We start from the raw sequence: 20,262 nt of genomic DNA on the forward strand, positions 1-20,262 counted from the left end.
GGTGGAGGGATTAAAAAATATTTCAGGCTGAGCATGGTGACTCATGCCTGTAATCCCAGCACATTTGGAGGCTGAGGCGGGAGGATAGCTTGAGCCCAGGAGTTCAAGGCTGCAGTGAGCTATGTTCACACCACTGCACTCCAGCCTGGGTGACAGAGTGAGATCCTGCCTCAGGAAAAAAAAAGGTTTTCATAATTCCTGTTTCTCTGTTACTTCTTTAGTCTTATGCCATACCATTTTCCTGCTTTATCTTTACGTTTCAGTATTCTGAACCTTTTTTAGTTACCAGAACATTGCTGCATTCTATCTTGTCTGAAGGACATTGCACCTACTAGTACTACTGTGTACTGCAACCCTCTCATCCCTCATTTCTCTTCCTGTCTCACATTACAACCTATGCTGGGTTGACTTCTACATACCGAATGTGAGGGGTAGTACTGTAGAGGGTGTATAAATAAACTATTGTCTAAGTTTGAATATCAGCGTTGCTGTTGTGCCAGCGTTATGACATTGGGCAAGTTACTTATGTGTGTCTCAGTTTCCTCATCTGGAAAATGGGGATAATAATTTTACTGACCTGGTAAGGTTGTTGTAAGGATTAAATGAGTTAATAAATGAGTTAAGAAAAGTGCTCTTTTCTTCAGAACATAGTAATTGCTCAATAAGTGTATTAGCTATGCATGAATTCCTCTGGAATGCCTTCCCTGATCTCCAGACTCTGACAGGTTCTACCTTTGTAGGCTCCTGTAATAGCTTCTACTTCACTGTTCTAATATGTATTATGTTTGGAATTATTTAATGTCTTGTTTTCTTGTTGAGTGTAAATGATATGAAGTGGAGAAGAGAGTCTATGCCGTTTGCTGTTATAACCCTAGCACCTAGTACTGTCTGGCATCTAGACTGGCTCCATTTCGGCCCTTTAACTTTTATTTAAAAAATGAATTGATTAAAAAATTTAAGAGAAAAGCCATAATAAGTTTGATAGGGGTTAGGAAGAATGGATAGAGATAGAGATGGTGGTGAAATAAATCAATGTAAACGATCAGCTTTTCTGTTTTTATTGCCCATCAAAAGGCTCTAGTATGGAGGCTCTATCATAGGAGAAGAGGAATATCTGTTGTTTTGAAGCCTCTGTAGTACAAAGAACAAGATTAGAATCCTTTCTTAATTCATTGACACTTTGCAAAGGGAAAATGTTTCTCTGGGTCTGATTATAGACTACATTTCTGGCTTGGTAGCTTTTTTCCCCCTTGCAGCTTTAACTTTGCCCCCTGTGTCTGAAAGCCATTTGTGTTTATTTCTAAAAATTTTGAAAATACAGGAAAGCATAATGAGGAAAGCAAATATCATTGATAATTCTATTACATAGAGATGGGGCAGCTCTTAATATTTTGGTATAGGCTTTACTCTCTGTATTTACGATATACAAACAGTTTTATCCTCCTCCTTTCCCTTGTCATTATTTCATCTATTCTGGTTTTAAACTTGCTTTTTTCCCACTAAGTATATTGTAAATCTCTTTCTGTATTAATGAATATTTTTATCATTGTTTTAAAAATGCTTGAATAGTACGCTTTTACATGAATATGTGATATTTATTTTACCTATTTGCTGAATGATGGACATTTGAGTTTTTATTCTTTCACTGTTATAGAATATTTTGATGAACTTTGTTGTACATACAGCTTTGCTTATTCTTTCACTGTTATAGAATATTATGATGAACTTTGTTGTACATACAGCTTTGCTTAACAAATATTGAGTGCCTTCCTTTAGTGTGTATTCAGATAGACTGTGCAAGGTACTTAAGCTGTGGGAAAGAACAAAATAGATATGATTTCTGCCTTCATAGAGTATAAGATAAATTCCTAATTTGATGATCAGAGTTGGGTCTAAATTGGTGATAACTTTAAATTACAAGGAGTTTAATGACCATTTTACTCTCAGACTACTGGGAGGAATGTGAATTAGAACTCTAAGGTGGTATTAGTTACCATTGTTTTCCATCAGTTTTCCTTCTCTTTAATTATGTACTTCCTAAGTTTATTAATGTATATTTGGTGGTTTTACTTAATTATATATCTCACATCTCAGTGACTGCTCTGAAAGATTATTTCCAGTTATGGTAGAAAACCTTCATTTACAGTAAAGTAGTCTATAAATCTGGCTTTTCTGTAATCCATATACCTTTGGTATATATACGTTAGCATTTTCTATCTGGGAAACATATACTGAATTAAATTTTGCCTTTTAATGGGCATGAATATAATACAAATATCTATTGATAATTCTGAATATTAAATTTGCAGTTGAGATAATTTCTTTTTTTTTTTTTTTTTGAGACAGAGTCTCGCTCTGTCGCCCAGGCTGAAGTGCAGTGGCCGGATCTCAGCTCACTGCAAGCTCCGCCTCCCGGGTCTACGCCATTCTCCTGCCTCAGCCTCCCGAGTAGCCGGGACTACAGGCGCCTGCCACCTCGCCCGGCTAATTTTTTTGTATTTTTCAGTAGAGACGGGGTTTCACCATGTTAGCCAGGATGGTCTTGATCTCCTGACCTTGTGATCCGCCCGTCTCGGCCTCCCAAAGTGCTGGGATTACAGGCTTGAGCCACCGCACCCGGCCGAGATAATTTCTTAATTAATAGATTATATTGCACCATAGTTATATACATAGTTATATACTGACAGTCTGTGAGGTAGTTGCCTCTTTTTAAAGAATCTGACTGCTTTCGGGGACTTCAGAGTGATGTGGAAATATATCCATATTCCTTACGTGAAATAGCTCATTACTTTTTGTTAGTATCACATAACAAAAGAACATATGATTTGGAATGACTGGAGTTCAAACAAAAAATCATAGCCCAGAAACTTGTGTTCCAAAGCCTGAAAATTTATGTGTGCAGAAGAATCCCTAAATACCAAGTGCTAAATAATTTCTCTGGTGTTTCTGCAGATGCAAGCTGTGTTTCTCATAAGCTATCCTTTTTGTAAATTCCATCCTCTAAAACTTTTTCTTCCTTAGTCTTTTAAATCTGTTTATACACATGTGTACATAGAGAGTATTTTCTTTTGATTGATACTCTACTTGATTTAAAAGCAAAGGTCTAATACTGAGACACACAGGTGTGTGTTTGTGTCTGTGTGTGTGTAAAATAAATGTATCTTCACCTTGGGATAATACCTATTCTACTTAAACATTAAATTTAAAATTCTCAACTTCTGGGCAGTCAGTGAAAGGGGAAATATAATTTCAGTTATCATTATTACATGATCATAAGAGTAAACCATTTCTTTTTTCTGAATTCTAACATTTATTAGCTTAAGTCAGCTTTTCTCAAATTGTAAGTATAGAACACCAATTCTGTCAAATTTTAACAGATATCAGGATTAAGTTTAGGAAACAATGGACTAAGTAAGATGAACAGACTTATTTATATATTTTATCATAACTTTAAATATCCTAATATATATCTTGACTTTCTAAGAGAAAAATACAGTGGTTTCCTAACTTATTTGCCTTGAAATACTCTTTTGGTGAATATCAACTTTGCAAAATGCCAGCCTAAGTCCTTAACAACATGATGGGTTGTGTGTCTTCCATGCCATTTTTGCAGACGATGTCATCATTGCTTTTTATTTGATCTTACCTTTTGTTGATTTAAATTCTTTTTGAAACATAATCCAAGGCAAAGGTAGCTTAGATTTTTTCTATACACCAGGAATTGCTGCTTTTGAAAAGCATGTGCCAGAGGGCCTTGGGAACTAAGTATTCCTGTTGTCTGTGTGCCGGCTGGCCTGGCATTTGGTCTAGGAGTCTTTCACATACACAGTCAGTCCAGACTGAGGCTGAATTTATTTTTCTTAGTGAAACCTGAGTCCTCACACTCCCCATCTACTAGGGCTGCAGCTTTTATAGCGAGGGCCTGAGCTCTCCATCTGCTCCCCAGACACCTGCTGGAACTAATTATCATTATTATTAAAACTTTAAAACAATTTTTCTATTATGTTGCCTTTTTTCCTTTCCTCTGTTTTCACTTTTTTTTGGGAATTATTTTGGAAACAGCAAAGAACAACATACTTCACAATCTAATCCAAAAACATAAGCCCCTTTGGTTTTCATGCTGCTCTTTTCCATTTTGTTTGTACACCTGTTTTCCCTTAATCAGCTCTCCTGTTTCTCCTCACCTATCCTAAACATGTGTACTTTGCTCTTCAGAACGTTGGTTTGTGGTTAGCCAGTTTTCCACTATTATATTATCTTCCATATATTCTGTTAGCTTGCATCTCTTCATTTAATATTTCTTCTGTCCCCTAATCTTAACTTGATTCAGCTACATCTTTCAGTCATTGCTGCCTTTTTTTTTGGACCTACCTTAGGTACTTTGCGGGTAGGTGGTTGGACAGTCTGGTCAGTGTTTTCTTTCATTTTCATTGGTACCTCCAGACCACTCTTCCTTCCATTCTTTCATTTAACACCAAACACCAAACAAAAACAGCCTAACAAAATGATTCTGTTTCTTTGAGGCTTATATCTTTTAACTTTCTAATCTTTCATGCTGTGAATTTTTTCTCATTCTTTTAAGACTTTGGTTCCTGGATATAATCTTCATTTTCACCCCAAGTCTTCTTACTATCCATTTGGTAGCATAGCTTCCCAGACTGTAATGTCCTCAACTTTAATACATCCGGACTTTATATATGGTGTGAAATAGAACTCCATTCTTGATTTGCTGATGGGAAATCAGTGATGATAACCTGACCATTTGAAGAATGACAGGTTGTTAAGTGTATGAATTCCCCCATATATTGATTGAGTTTAAGAAGATAAGAGCTAATTGAAAATCTTATGGCTGTGTTTTAAAATATTTTAATTTTATAGTCATAAATGAGAAGAAAAATTATACCTGATATTGTGGTATCTGGCTATATCATGGTATTGATTCAAAGAGAGGGATTAGCTGTTTTGCTGACAGGTATGGTAGAAAGAGCACTGGATAATTTAAAGTCTGGCAAATGGCAAATCACTTAATGTTTTTCACTGTTTTTTTCTGTTTTGAAGTGGCGAGAATAATACCTAATCCATATAGTTGTTGAGCTAATAAAATACATTTATATATGTGTATATGTGTGCTTCAATGTTTAAGATCTCATAAAAATTAGAGAACCATTCTCTGTTAGGATGGATTCATAAGGTTACTCCTGAACATCACATTGTCTCCATAAAAAACTTTGATTTCCGTATATTCTGTGTTTTCTATAGGAAATGAAAAAAGTTGAAAAAAATATTATTTGTGGGCTAGGCGTGGTGGCTCGTTCTTGTAATTCCAGCACTTTGGGAGGCTGAGGTGGGCAGATCACTTGAGGCCAGGAGTTTGTGACCGACATCGTGAAACTCCATCTCTACTAAAAAAAAGAAAAAAACAAATTAGCTGGGCATGGTGGCACACACCTGTAATTCCAGCTACTCTGGAGGCTGAGGCACAAGAATTGTTTGAACCCGGGAGATGGAGGTTGCAGTGAGCCAAGGTTGTGCCACTGTACTCCATCCAGCCTAGGCAACAGAGCAAGACTCTGTCTCAGAAAAAAAAATTATTATTCATGATACTTTAATCTGCATGATAGAGAGACTCTAGTGAACATTAGTCTAATAATGTTTAAGGTCTATGGAAAACCAGTTTGTTATTTCTCATGACCCTGTTCTTGATATTATACTGCAAATACTAGCTTTTTAATGTTTCATTTACAGGTACATGATGTTGATTGATGGCACAAATGAAGTTTTTATGATTGATAGAGACAATTCAGTATTTCATGTTTCAAATCTGGAATTTCCATTTCGTAAAGATCTTCGTATGCATTTATCAAATACTCTCTTGGATGGCGTAAGTCATATTTATGTATAATATAAAATTAAACATTGCCATTTTTCTTTTCCTTGTAAGTAAATGTGTATTTCTATTGGTTAAGAAGTTTCGAATCAAATCTAACTTTTTTTTTTTTTTTTGAAATGGAGTCTCTCTCTGTTGCCCAGGCTGGAGTCCAATGGCACGATCTCGGCTCACTGCAACCTTCGCCTCCTGGGTTCAATCGATTCTCCTGCCTTAGCCTCCCTAGTAGCTGGGATTACAGGCATGCGCCACCACGCCTGGCTAATTTGTATTTTTAGTAGAGAAGGGGTTTCACATGTTGGTCAGGCTGGCCTCGAACTCCTGACCTCATGGTCCACCCGCCTCAGCCTCCCAAAGTGCTGGGATTATAGGTGTGAGCCACCACACCTGGCCAAATCTAACTTTTATTAGGTTGTTAAATTTCATTTATTTCTTGTGTGTGCTTACATTGAATTAAGGTCCTTTTGAAGAGGGATCTGCCAACTGAATCTTTGAACATAAGTAGGACTTTGAGATATTTTCTTTAGTGGAGAAACTTGTTAAAGCTGGAAAGGGTATTAAATGATTGCTCTGGTCAAATATGTATACATATGGATAGTTATATAATTTTGCATGAAGAGAAATAAATGTTACATGTGGTTAGTAACTTATCTTTTTGCCCCATACTTAGCAATATGTTTTGGACATCTTTTTCACATAAATGTCTGAATGGTTTACCACTGAATATATAGAGACCATGAACTGGGGCTTCCAAAATATCGTGATTGTGAAAATTGTAGGGTTAAAAAATTACTTGTTAAAAATATGACCCCTTCTAATAGCGTATCCTAGACCATATGAATTGGAATCTCCCAGGGGCCTACATGTTCGTACAAGTGACCAAGTGATTGTAATTAGGCAAGTTTGAGAAACAGTTCTGTAATTTATTCAACCAGTCCCCTTTTGTTGGACAGTTTGATTTTTGTATTTTTTCCTGTGTCTAGTAAATTTTTATTCCTATGACAGCATGTGTAACAAAATATCACTTTCTAATAAAAACATATATATATACACATACATATGTACATGTATATGTATCTGTATATAGATTTAACTATCATATTATAGTTAATGTGACTGGCAACCTTGCAGTTGTATAGTACATAAAGGTCGTAGTCATTTGTGGCAACTCTGGTAGTTGGTTCATGGGAACAGCAGGAACATTTTAGTTTCCGTTATCTTTATTTAAGGTACATTTTTTTAGCATTATAATTAATAAAATATAAGAAAGGAAAAGAAATAATAGCATTTGTCAAAGTTTAGTATAGTTTATAATTGAACTAATGTTTGTTGAGTGCCTATTATACCAAGAGTATGGGTATTGCTTAGAGAGTTGAGGAGAAGGCCTCACCCTTGAAACATTTTACTTAATTGAGTGGGGTGGAGAATGAATGGTAATGATGGAAGAGACCTTTGAATAAAACAATAACCCAAAGAGAGGTATATAAGTCCTGAGGTAGTTTAGAGGAGAAATAAATCACATCTAGTTAGTCAGGAACTAAATATGTTTTATGTAGGAGTTGGCATTAGAAACAAAGATTTCTATAGAAAGATTTTTGATGGACGTGGGCTGAGGGCATTCTAGGTAGGAAATAATGCTTAAAAATTAGATGTTTAACCATCTGCAGATTTAACTTAGCAATACTATTTATTTCACCTCAAACTTGGATAACTGAGAGCAGCATAATAGATTCTTGTGAAGTTTTAAAAATAGCAATATGATTCATGATGTCAGTTTACTTGGGCTAGAATTATAGTTGCCATATCTGGGTTTTTTTTTTTTTTTTTTTTTGGTTAGTTAATTTAAACAGTCCTCGGTAGTTTCCTGTTTCTTCTACATTTTCATGTGCAAATTGTTTTTGTAAAATTTCAAATCCAAGAATAACTCAAACTACCTAATTGTCTGACTGTCAGATGTGAGCATTGAAGCTTTTGTTTTGCTTTGCTTAATTATGTTCTTTGACCTATAAAATGTAGAAAATAGGAATTTAGAAATATTGCATTAATTCACTTGAAACATATCAGTGAAATTTAATCAATTTAATATTGAGACTAAGATAAGAATATAGTGGTTAATCATTAAAGTTAATAGCAAGAATTTTGGAAAAATTCCATGTCTTTTTCAACTACTAATTTTTTATAAAACACTGCATGCGTATTACTGAAATTTTAGAAAGTCTGTAAATTTAAAGTAGAGAAAATTAACGATCAAGAAGAGATGACATTTTATATTTTGATGTTAAAAGGAAATATCCTTTTAGTAACTTTGTTTTGCTAATAACTATGTAACATGTATAACTAATATGTATATAGCTGACATTTAATATATGTTGTGTATCTGGGGTTTTGTTACTCCTCTTCAATCTGAAGAACTGCTTTCAGGATTTCTTTTTTTTTTTTTTAATTTAGTTCTTTTTTTTTTTTTAAAAATTGAGGTACAATTTACATACTATGAAATTCACTATTTTAAGATGTTCAATCCAGTGGTTTTTAGTCTTTTCACAAAGTCATATAATCAATACCACTATCTAATTCCAGAACATTTCATCACCTATATGAACTATGATGGTTAGAACCAACGGGGCCTTATATGAAAGATTTCAAGGAATAAGTTACAGAGATGAGCATTGAAGGTCCATGGGTTTTGAAAACCCTTCATTGGTTCCCTATTACTCATAGCAAAAAAGCCAAACTATTCAATATACTATTCTTTATATCTGAAGCATGCCTGTGTCTTCAGTCTCGTCTTTGATTGTGATTGCTAATCACAAATACTCAGCTTTGGACAATTTACTCCAAGCCATCTTTTTTCATGCCTTTGTTATACCATTTGGCCTATCCACTATCCTGCTGGAAAATATACTCTGCATCTTTCAGGATGCAGCTAATGGTCATGTACCTTACTATCAAACTTTCTCTTGTTCTTTGAGTAGAAATAATTACACTCCTTCTACGTAGGCTTAGGTAATGCTTTGTTACAACAACAAAATATATTTTTCCTAAATCAGTGTTTTTTTTTTGTAATTTTAGATGGTTTTACATGGAATTTCTGTTATAAAATTAGATAGCAAGAAAACCTACCTGGTTTCCTAGTAAGAATATGAGGAAAGAAAAATAATTTTAGGTAAAAAAGTATTAATAAAAATTTTATGTAATACTGGATTTTACACCTGTAGTCATCCTTTAATGTCCTTATCTTGTTCTGTCAGACTGCAGTTTTTTTTTTTTTTTTTTTTTTTTTTTTTGAGACGGAGCCTCGCTCTGTCGCCCAGGCTGGAGTGCAGTGGCGCGATCTCGGCTTACTGCAAGCTCCGCCTCCCGGGTTCACGCCATTCTCCTGCCTCAGCCTCCTGAGTAGCTGGGACTACAGGCGCCCGCCACCGCGCCTGGCTAATTTTTTTTTGTATTTTCAGTAGAGACGGGGTTTCACCGTGGTTTCCATCTCCTGACCTTGTGATCCGCCCGCCTCGGCCTCCCAAAGTGCTGGGATTACAGGCGTGAGCCACCGCGCCCGGCCAGATTTTTTTTTTTAAATTTTTAATGGCTATGGTAGATTTACAGTGATCTGTTCATACTCTTTTGCCCTATTCCCTTTGATCAAAGCCTAGTAAAGTGGCATGAAACCAAGAAAGGCCACTTGGCTCACTTGGGAATTCAATCTATAATGGGGGTGCCATTTATTGTCATAGATTTTATGATTAAAGTAATTGGCGCATAACAAAATTTAAAATTAATGATTAAACAAAAATATTTTTTAAAAAGATCCTGACTTTTAGAATTTAAAATTTGTAGTCTCCCTACCCTTGATTGTTGCTTAGTAATTCAAGCATAAAGCCAAATGTAGCATAGAAATTCAAATATGAAAAATATGATGAGATATTGTCGGGTGATTCTATTTCAGTATAGAATAAATGCATGATGGGGATGGGGGGAGCTAGCAGTTTATATGATCTGGGTACAAGTGTGTTCACTTTGAAATTTCATCAAGTTGTATATTTATGGTTTATATGCTTACAGTGTGTATGCTATATTTCAGTCAAATTTAAAAAATTATATTAAAGTATGAAGAAACTTATCTTCTTTTCTCTTTCAAGGAGATGATTATTGACAGAGTAAATGGACAGGCTGTTCCTAGATATTTGATATATGACATAATTAAATTCAATGTAAGTACCTATAATATATAAAATAAAAGTTATTACTGAAATAATGGATGTATTTTTGACAAATAGTCTTTGGGTACTGCCTTAGAGATAGTAGGAAAGAAAATTTGTGACTCAGGTTACTCACTGGGTATCTTTTTGTTAATCCTTTTATATCTCCTTTTCTTTCTCTTATTGTTAATTTTCACACATTTCTTTGTTTTAGGTTTCTTTAACTTGCAAGTGAGTAAAGAATAATGGCTTAACTCTGATAAAATAAGACAGCATTTCATAAAATGAGAATTTCTTCGTTTCAATTATCCTGTACTTGATTTTTTTTCTTGTAAACCTCATGAGTTTATTTCTGTCACCAAAATAGCAACAAAACAAAAGAGAAACTTATTATGAGCTGTTCAGTGGGTAATAAATTACAGTATTAATTCAGGTTATTAAAAGGCATTTTTTTCCTGCAAATTTTTAATGCACACGTCTTATTTTTTGATTGAATTTCTGTATTTAAAACACAGAGCTTCAAATTTAAGAGCCTCAGGGCCAGAAAACACCAAGTTTTATTTTGTTCTGATTGACTACTATATTCCTCAAAAGTAATGCTTTCGAGAATTGGCTTAATCTTATCACAGATCTTGGAATAACATTCCTTGGCCTGTAACTAGATATAAGGGGTGGGGGGAGTGGCTTTATTCTTTGTGAATAGGGAAGTTCTATCTCCTTTAACTCTTGACACTGAGCTCTGCTTTAATACGTGTTCAGTCTGGGCTTACTCTCTCTTCTTAGCTGAGTACTCTCTCTTAGATAGCAGTTTTCTAATACTTTTTAAAAATATGAAAAATTTCACCATATACAAGAGCCTAAAAAATAATATAAGGAATACTCATGTCCTGACCACCTCGATTTGTTAAAACTTCATACTTTTGGTCCGCTTTCTTTTTAATAAGATGTGATTCAGTACGAATCCAATAGAAGTTTCTTAGTTACACCTCTCTCCTATTCTCAAATCTCTTGCCCAGAATCAACCTCTATCCTAAATTTGGTGTTTATTGTTCCCATGAATGCTTCAGATACTTTTACTGTGTGTGTATCCATAAAATATATATGATATTCTTTTGCAAGGTTTCTAGTGTTATATATATGTTATTGTACTGTACCTTTGCTGACCTTTGCTCAACAAGATAATGTTGAGATTTATTTGTACTAATACGTCTAGATTTAGTTCATACACTTTAATTACCATTGAGTGTTACATTGTATAAATATACAGAATTTATCCTTTTTCTTTTTGATGAACATTTTGGTGTCCATTTTTTGCTTTTATATTACTACTGTATTGAACAATTTTATATGTTTTTTTCTTGTGCACACGTGAAAATTTCGCTAGGACAGTTGTTCTCATTCTTGGAATGTAATTACCTGGGAAGTGTTTTTAAAAACTCTGTTCTGTCATATATATTATATCATGGAGATTGTGATTAAATCAGCAGCTTCAGCTATATTATCTACTTTGCTAAATTTCTCTCAGAAGTAATTGTTTCAGTTTGCCACAGTTGGTTTTATCAGACATTTATATTATCGCCAATTTGATGTGTGTGAAATGGTACCATCCTGTTTTAATTTGCTTTTCCTTGATTACTAACAAGGTTTAACATATTTCTTCTTCTTATTTTTTTTTACTTATTTGGAATTTGTATGATTTAATTGCAAGTTTGTATAATCTTATAATACAATCTTCTGTTTTTTTTTTATTTGGTTGTCTATTTTTTTTCCCTGATTACCAATGAAGTTGAACATATTTCTGAGGTTTATTTTTATTTGTTTGTATTTTTCTTTTATAACTTAATTGCAAGTTTGTTCTATTTGGTTTTCTGTCTTGTTTTTTCTTTTTAATATGTAGGAATCAATTATCTTTTCTGGATTCTAGTACTTTCCTGGTTATATGTGTGACAATATGTTTTCCAAATCAGTGTTTATTGATGCACAGAAGTTTTAAATTTTAATGAAATCAATCTCATCAGACTTTCCCAAATATTGTACTTCTTGTTTTAAGAAATTAATCTATATTTTATTCTAAAAATGATTGTTATACTTTTTGTCTTTAGGTCAATAATTGTTTATTCAGTACATATTTATTGTGTGCCTATTACCATATTTCGTGATTTTAAGCCACATATATTTTTACATTTCTGATATTGGGATGCATTTATAATTGAAAATATCGTATATTTAATTCTTTACTATGGAGCCTTTATGGATGATTAACAATATTATTTATTTTGTATCACCAAATCAGGGCCACTGTTAGAAAGATAATTTTTTTGAAATAATATTTAAAATCCTTTCAGTCCCTTAGTTTATTAACTTGTCCAGAAAGAATTTCATCAATCATCTTTTTTTTTTTTTCACCCTCTGACTCTCAGCATTGATCATCTTTTATATGTCAAGTACATATGTACTGGTATACAAAGATGAATGAGACATAATTTCTTGACTTTAAAGAATTCAAATGCTAGTGTACTGGCTTCCAAATAAGGCCATTTGCACAGTGTTTCATTGGAATTTGGGAAGAACATAGGAGAACTTTAAAAAGAAATTTAATATATTATTTTATTTTGTCTGTTTTATAACATTTTCATTAAAAATGTAATATTTTATAATATTTTACAGTTGTATATGTATACACATTTTTAAAAAGTATGCATTTTTAAATGTATTTGTTAGGATATGTGTTTAGATTGGATATAAAATTAAAGCAAATTTGCGGACTATTATGGATGAAATAGAAATGTAAAGAAATAATTTTAAAATCATAAACATAACAAAGGTATATAAAAGATATAGTGGTATTAGGGAGGTGAGAGTATTTCAACTTCCCTGGGTATAGTTGAGTCACTGAAGCATGGAATTGCAGACCAAGAAAGTGACACAAATTAGTTTTGAAGGATTGAGTCATGGAGGTCAGGAGCGTTAGATGGTTTGTTAGCATACATTTTTTTTTTTTTTGAGACGGTCTTCCTCTGTCGCCCAGGCTGGAGTGCAGTGGCATGATCTCAGCTCACAGCAACCTCTGCCTCCTGTGTTCAAACAATTCTTGTGCCTCAGCCTCCTGCGTAGCTGGGACCACAGGCGTGTGCCACCATGCCCAGCTAATTTTTGTATTTTTAGTACAAAAGTACAAATACATGGGGTTTTGCCATGATGGCCAGGCTGGTCACAAACTTCTGGCCTCAAGTGATCTGCCCGCTTTAGCCTCCCAAAGTGCTGGGATTACAGGTGTGAGCCAACTGCACCCAGCCTGTTAGTATACTTGATGGATGGTAAGGCGTGGGACATAGCAAAAACTGAGAATGGATTGTTAAGTAGAGGGCCAGATTACTTGAACGAGGCATTTTTAGTTCTTTACGTAATAAGGCATTGTTAAAGGGTTTTCATTATAGTAATGATATGAACATGCTTTTACTATTTTGAAAGATAACTAGTGGCAGCATGGATAGTGTTTTGAAGGGAGTAAGAACTGAAAACAGGGAGTCAAGCTAGTCAATAATTATTGTTTCCTGTAGTCTCTTCTCATTGATTCAACACCTATCTGTTGAGAGCTTAACCCCATGTAAACATTAGGTTGAGTAAAGTTAGGTTGGAGAATATACATTGGAGAAGAGGAAAAAGACAGTAAAGATGGAGGAAAATGTATGTAAGGTGTGTCCAGTTGCAAAGTAAAAAAGAAGAGTAGCTTATGTGCCTTTGAAGCAGTAATTACTAATCTGGATGATTACTGTCAACCAGATAATGTGTTGTAAGTGAGTTTGTGTATGCCATATGGATAGAATGAGACTTACCCTCAATTCATACAAAAGTGTTCATGTTCTTTCTGTTTCACAGTTCAAACCATATATACTTTAAGAACACTCAAGGGAAAGTGTATTTGCGTAAGAGAACTATTTCTTTATAACTGTATAACTTTGAACATATTATGTAAACAACTTCTGTGTTAGCTTCCAGAGTTGAGGGTGTATTTGATATATATCTTCTACTTGCTGGTATATATAGCATTAGCACTTTAAACAACAAAAAACATTGTAGGTAACTGTGCTACTTATTTTGGTGTGTTACTCGCTTGTACTTTTCTGAATTCTGTGGATTTTAGTTTTTATACTGTAATAGATTACTGTTAAAGGGTTTTAACTAATTTATATACATAATAAAAAAGACTAGTGAGTATATATATTTTTTCTATTTTTAAGTGATTCTATACCTATAAATAGTGAGTATATTAATACTCTAATTGAGATGTGAAATTGCTAATTTTTTATTTTTTAAAATTTGGGGGTGGTAGTCTTGCTATGTTGCCCAGGCTAGCATCAAACTCCTGGACTCACGTGATCCTCCCACCTCAGCCTTCCAAATAACTGGGACTACAACTATGAGCCACCACACCCAGCCTAGGTGTGAAATATTTGGATCAACTTACAGTACAATTGTGCCACTTTCTCATACTGTTTTATACAGTTGTATTTAAAAATAAGTCTCTTTGTGTGTTGAGACAGTTCTATTGTTAGTCAAACTAATTATTAGGGTTGGTATATATGTTTGTGCAGGCTGTGTGCTGGGTAACTCCAGAGGATGCTGTTTACACAGACTATTATGTACATTGTGGCAGCCTTGATAATTATGCTGATAAAAAAGTTGTTAGTGTGAAATTTAACTAATTCTTTATTTAATTCAGTCACAGCCCGTTGGAGATTGTGATTTTAATGTTCGTCTGCAGTGTATAGAACGAGAAATTATAAATCCTCGACACGAAAAAATGAAGACTGGGCTTATTGACAAAACACAGGAACCATTTAGTGTCAGAAATAAGCCATTTTTTGACATCTGTACTTCAAGAAAGGTAAAATTTACTTTTTAAAAAATTAGTGCTTATAATGTCTCATAATTCAGCTTACAAGATGAATATGAATGACATTTTGCTGCCCAGTTGTCTTAACTCTGTCAGAAAATACTCGAATTGGGTATAGCACTGTTTTGGCCAAACATGGTACAACTCCTATTCCTAGGCTTTTTCTCTTGAGTAAGATTCTCAATGGTGGCACCTTAAACTAGGTTGTTTCCATTTTTCTCATAATAGTTTTTGTTTCATGGTCATTGGTCATACTGTGTTTTTTAAGAAGCTATAAACAACATAGAACTGTATTGAATGAAAATCATTAGGCCTGCTCCTACACATCCTGAAGGTACAGTGTTTGGTACGTACTCTTATTAAAAATATACATTTATATCTATCTATCTATCTATATACATATATATATAGATATATATATATGTACACACACACATACATTGAAGGTTTTCTTTTAGTATTTTTGTTGTTTCCACTTAAAATGAATCATATACTAAGGCCAGGTGCGGTGGCTCATACCTGTAATCCTAGCACTTTGGGAGGCTGAGGCAAGCAGATCACAAGGACGGGAACTCGAGACCAGCCTGGCCAATATGGTGAAACCCCGTCTCTACTAAAAATAGAAAAATTAGCCACGTATGGTGGCACCTGTCTGTAGTCCCAGCTACTCAGGAGGCTGAGGCAGGAGAATCGCTTGAACTCAGAAGGTGGAGGTTGCAGTGAGCCAAGATTGTGCCACTGCACTCCAGACTGGGCGACAGAGCAAGACTCTGTCTCAAAAAAAAAAAAAAAAAGAATCATACTACATATTCCAGGATGTTGCTTCTTTTTGTTTTGTTTTGTTTTTTCACTTAACAGTATGGCTTGGAGATATTTCCATGTCAGTGCATAGAGATTTGCCATGTTACTTGTTAAGTGCTGCATGGTAATGATAGTAAAGATGTACTATACATTATGTTATAATTGATGGGTTTTTAGATTGCTTCTAGTCCTTTGCTATTACCAGCACTGTTTCAGTGAACGTTTTTGTTTCTATGGGTGGATATTTCTTCAGGGTAAGTAGAATTTTTGGTTTAAAGATTATGAGTAATGTTAGTAACTACTGCCAAATTCCTTTCCAAATAAAGCAATTTTGTCTCCAGCCGATGAGAGAGCTCATTTTCCCGTTGCCAGCATCTTTTTTTTTTTTTTTTTTTTTTGATCTGTAGGCAAGGCACTGTATTGTAATGGGAAGGTGAGTATGAGTTTTTTTTTTTTTTTTTTTTTTTTGAGGCAGGGTCTCACTCTTGCTCAGGCTGGAGTACAATGGTGCCATCTTGGCTCACCACAGCCTTGACCTGCTGGGGTCAAGTGATCCTCCCACCTCAGCCTACCGAGTAGCTGCGACTACAGGTGCATACTACCATGCCCAGCTAATTTTTTGGTGTTTTTTTAGAGACCAGGTTTCCCTGTTTTGCCCAGGCTGGTCTCGAACTCCTGGGCTCAAGTAATCAGCCTGCCTTAGCCTCCCAAAGTGCTGGGATTACAGGCGTGAGCCACCATCCCTGGCCAAAAAGTTCATTTTTATGTAGTTAAATTTGGCAATATATTTCTTGCATCTTCTGGTTTTCTGTCTTGCTTAAGAAGCCCTTCATTTCTAAAATATTTTTATATTATGTTCTAATATTGCTATGATTTTGTCTGATGATTACATTTAGATGCTCTATTTTTACTCTTGCATTCCTTCAGGGAATTGTCTTCTGTTTGCATAGTCTATTTAGCATCCAGTTTCTTTTATTCACTGTCTCTTCTTCATGCCCTGTGTTCTCACATGAACATACTAATTCTGTTTATGCCTCATCTTCTCCATTTTCCTTTTCATTCTCTTTTTTTTCTTTGTTCTCTTATTATTTTTAGTATCACTAATATGACTACTATTATTACTGGTACTACTGTTACTGCTGCTGCATAGTTTGTTTTCAATGGGATATTTACCAGATCCAGTGTTTAAAAGCAATTGTACCTTGGTATATCTGCTTTTTTAAGACATGACATGTAAAGTGCATGTTGACTGTTTCCTGAAACTTTCCTCCATTTCTCATTTGTGCTTTTGGTGAGATTCTTATTTCTTTGTATATAAATTATACAGTGTGTTCTGTGTGCCTGTTATGTGTTAGGATGTCTGATTTATTGAACTCACCTTTTAATTTGTTTTTCTTCTCTGACTTTCTGTTTTCCTTTCTTCCCTGTTTTGTAATTTCTCCGCAGTTTTGAATATTTGTGAGACATTCTTGCTTTTGGTAGTGGTTAACTTTCTTAGCAAACCTGATTGGTGGTTCTAATTCGTAGATATGTTAGTTGGCGGTCATAAAGCTCTGCTGTCCTTATCAGAATATAAATGTATTTTGAGCCTGCATACCACATGGTCCCATGCTTGATTGTATACTGATAAACATTTGAAATGTTTTACAAGTTTTAGAAAGGATAAGGAGGCACATTTGGCATTCACAAGAAGGCCAGCCGGCTATTTCTTAAGAAGCCTGAAGGAATGTTATACCTTTTGTGAAATTTGTCATATTCCAGAATCAGGTTTGTAACTTCACAGATTCAGAAACCTTGGGAGTCATTTGCTCTTTTTTATATTTCTCTATTGTGAGTTGAATTTATAGTTCAGCTTTGATACTGGGTTATGAGAACTTTTACATGAAAATTGCACGTGGCATCCAAGAAGTTGGTGGGATTTTACTTTCAAACCAGTGTTTTATATGCCTGGTTTAGGGCATTTGAAAAATTGGTGGCCACGAAGAACCGTGGTCTGTTTATATTCAGCCCAGGGAATAGTACCCAAATAATTTATATTTTTTGGGAGGAGGGTGGTTATGATAGAATTGTGCAAAAATATAGCAACATATGCAATCATGTTTTAAACTCTTCACCTGCTCCTACTCTAGCCCGCTTAGTTTGGTGTTAGTCTTTGGATATGATATTAGCTGTAAGTAATCCTAGCACTATTGAGTGGCTATCTTTTTCATTCAACAAATAGAGTAATCATCCTACTTTTATTACAATTTTATGTAACACCTGCTCGGCATGGGAATTTTGGTTGACCACTGCTACTGTGATCTTCCCAACTGTTCACTGCTTGCCTTTTGTGTCAGTTTTGGCAGCAGGATATTAAGGGGGTACCTACAAGAGCCTGTGTACTAGTGTGCCCTGTCCAATAGGTTGGGTAAAGATAAAGTTAATATTTAACATCTGCTGTGTCCATGGTGGAAATCTATTAACTGGAACTATGTTCTCTTATGAGAATATTTTCTAAATTGTAAATACAGTATAAAAATTGAGCAAAAGCCAAATTGCTTTGGTTTGTGTTCGTTTTTAAAAAATGAGTTTGACAGGTTGTGCTGTCATAATTCAGAGTTCAGCATTTAAGAAAATGTGTTTAGATAGTATAATTTCATTATTCAAATCAGTACTGCCTAGAAATATTTTCTAATGTGTAACATCAGAACTATTTTTTAGGGATTTGAAGCAATTATGTGGAACAACTTTTTATGTAGTTTTTCACTAGAAAGACAGTGATCTTACTGTGTTTTTCTTTATACTTAGCTTATGTAATTCCTTAAAATCATAGGATATTTCTTTTTTAAAAGCAATTCTAGCTAGGCGTGGTGGTTCATGCGTGTACTCCCAGCACTTTGGAAGGCCAAGGCACTTGGATTGCTTGTGCCCAAGAGTTCGAGACCAACCTGGGCAACATGGCAAAACCCTGTCTCTACAAAAAATACAGAAAAATTAGCCGGACATGGTGGCACATGCTTGCAGTTCCAGCTACTCAGGAGGCAGAGGTGGAAAGATTGCTTGAGCCTGGGAGGTTGAGGCTACAGTGAGCCACGATTGCGCCACTGTACTTCAGCCTGGGTGGCAGAGTGGGACCCTGTCTCAAAATAAATAAATAAAGAATAAAAGCAATTCTGATTTTTAGAATTTTAAATAGTCTCCTCTCCTCACTTTCAGTTCTTATTATTGTATTTTGTCCTTAATGTCTCTTACTGAAGTAGTTTTGGTTGTAGAATACCAAAGGAAGACACGTTTTGTTGCAGAATTGGTATAACATGTAAGATCTTAGTAACACCAGTTATAGGATAATAACTACAATTGAAAGGTTATTGCTGTGGAGATTTTTATCTTTGCTAATGGGATGGTAAAATAGTGATCTTATGAACCTTACAGCATTTTCAGGGAAGTATAGATCATTTATTTTAGGAATGGTAGCTTTTATGAAGTTTTAAACAAAATTTACAACTATAAAACATGCATACTCATTTTGTAGAAAAATAATAGAATTTCATATCTGTGTATCTTTAAAATCTCAAAGATGATTCTGATTTTAGGAATTTATTAATATAGTTCTATAACTCTTGTTTAATTTGATCTGTTAAACACAATGAAGGGATAATTGTTCAGTTTTTAACTTTAATATACAGTCAGAATACAACATCCAAAAGAGTAATAACAAGTTGTTTTTCAAATTGCGATTCTATTTACATTTCCAGTTTGAAGGCCAATTCAAAAAGAATTATTTGAGTAGATTACATATGACTAACAAAACTCTAAAAACATGCAGTAAAAAGTTTCTCTGAAAGCTCTCCATCCATTTATCACCTTGTCAGTAACCATTGCTGTTAGCTTTTAGTGTAGCCATCCAGAATTTCTTTATGAATAAATAAATGCATTTATTTATATTCTTACTACCTCCATATAGGGATGATTTTTTTTTTCCTTTTTTTGAAACAAAGTCTTGCTCTGTCATCCAGGCTGGAGTGCAGTGGTGCAATCATTGCTCACTGCATCCTTGACCTCCCAGACTGAAACAATCCTCCCAACTCAGCCTCCTGAGTAGCTGGAACTATAGACCTGAACCACCATTCCTAGCTAATTTTTTAATTTTTTGTAGTGATGGGATCTTGCTGTATTAACCAGGCTGGTCTCAAATTCCTGAGCTCCAGCGATCTGCCTGCCTTGGCCTCCCAAAGTGTTGTGATTACAGGCATGAGACACCATGACCAGTATGGTGACTTTTTAATATACTGTTCTATCCTTTTCTTTTTTTCTTTTTCTTTTTTTTTTTTTTTTAAAAACTTGACAGTATGTCTTAAGTCTCTTCACTTCAGTATTGGTACACAGAGGTTAGATCATCTTCATTTTTTTTTTAACAGTTGCACAGATTTTCGTTGTATCAGTATACCATAACTTAGCTAACATCATAGTCACAGACATTTGGGTTCTTTTTAGTCTGTTGACAT

At 34.5% G+C, this 20,262-nt stretch overlaps 1 protein-coding gene across 8 annotated transcripts in view; it reads left to right on the forward strand.

Annotated features, from left to right (window-relative positions):
- Window positions 1-20,262, forward strand: part of RNGTT (RNA guanylyltransferase and 5'-phosphatase) — a 333,967-nt gene that overhangs the window by 103,298 nt on the left and 210,407 nt on the right. For 7 of the 8 annotated variants that reach the window (XM_065543746.1, XM_045391222.2, XM_045391223.2 and 4 more), the window contains 3 exons: window positions 5,746-5,881; window positions 10,021-10,092; window positions 14,804-14,968. In XM_065543746.1, the coding sequence (XP_065399818.1) occupies window positions 5,746-5,881; window positions 10,021-10,092; window positions 14,804-14,968 (373 nt within the window). The remainder of the gene's footprint in view (window positions 1-5,745; window positions 5,882-10,020; window positions 10,093-14,803; window positions 14,969-20,262) is intronic. The other variant, XM_045391227.2, reaches the window with a different exon arrangement.

The sequence above is a fragment of the Macaca fascicularis genome, chromosome 4 (genome assembly GCF_037993035.2).
Source record: "Macaca fascicularis isolate 582-1 chromosome 4, T2T-MFA8v1.1".
Lineage (NCBI taxonomy): Eukaryota > Metazoa > Chordata > Mammalia > Primates > Cercopithecidae > Macaca > Macaca fascicularis.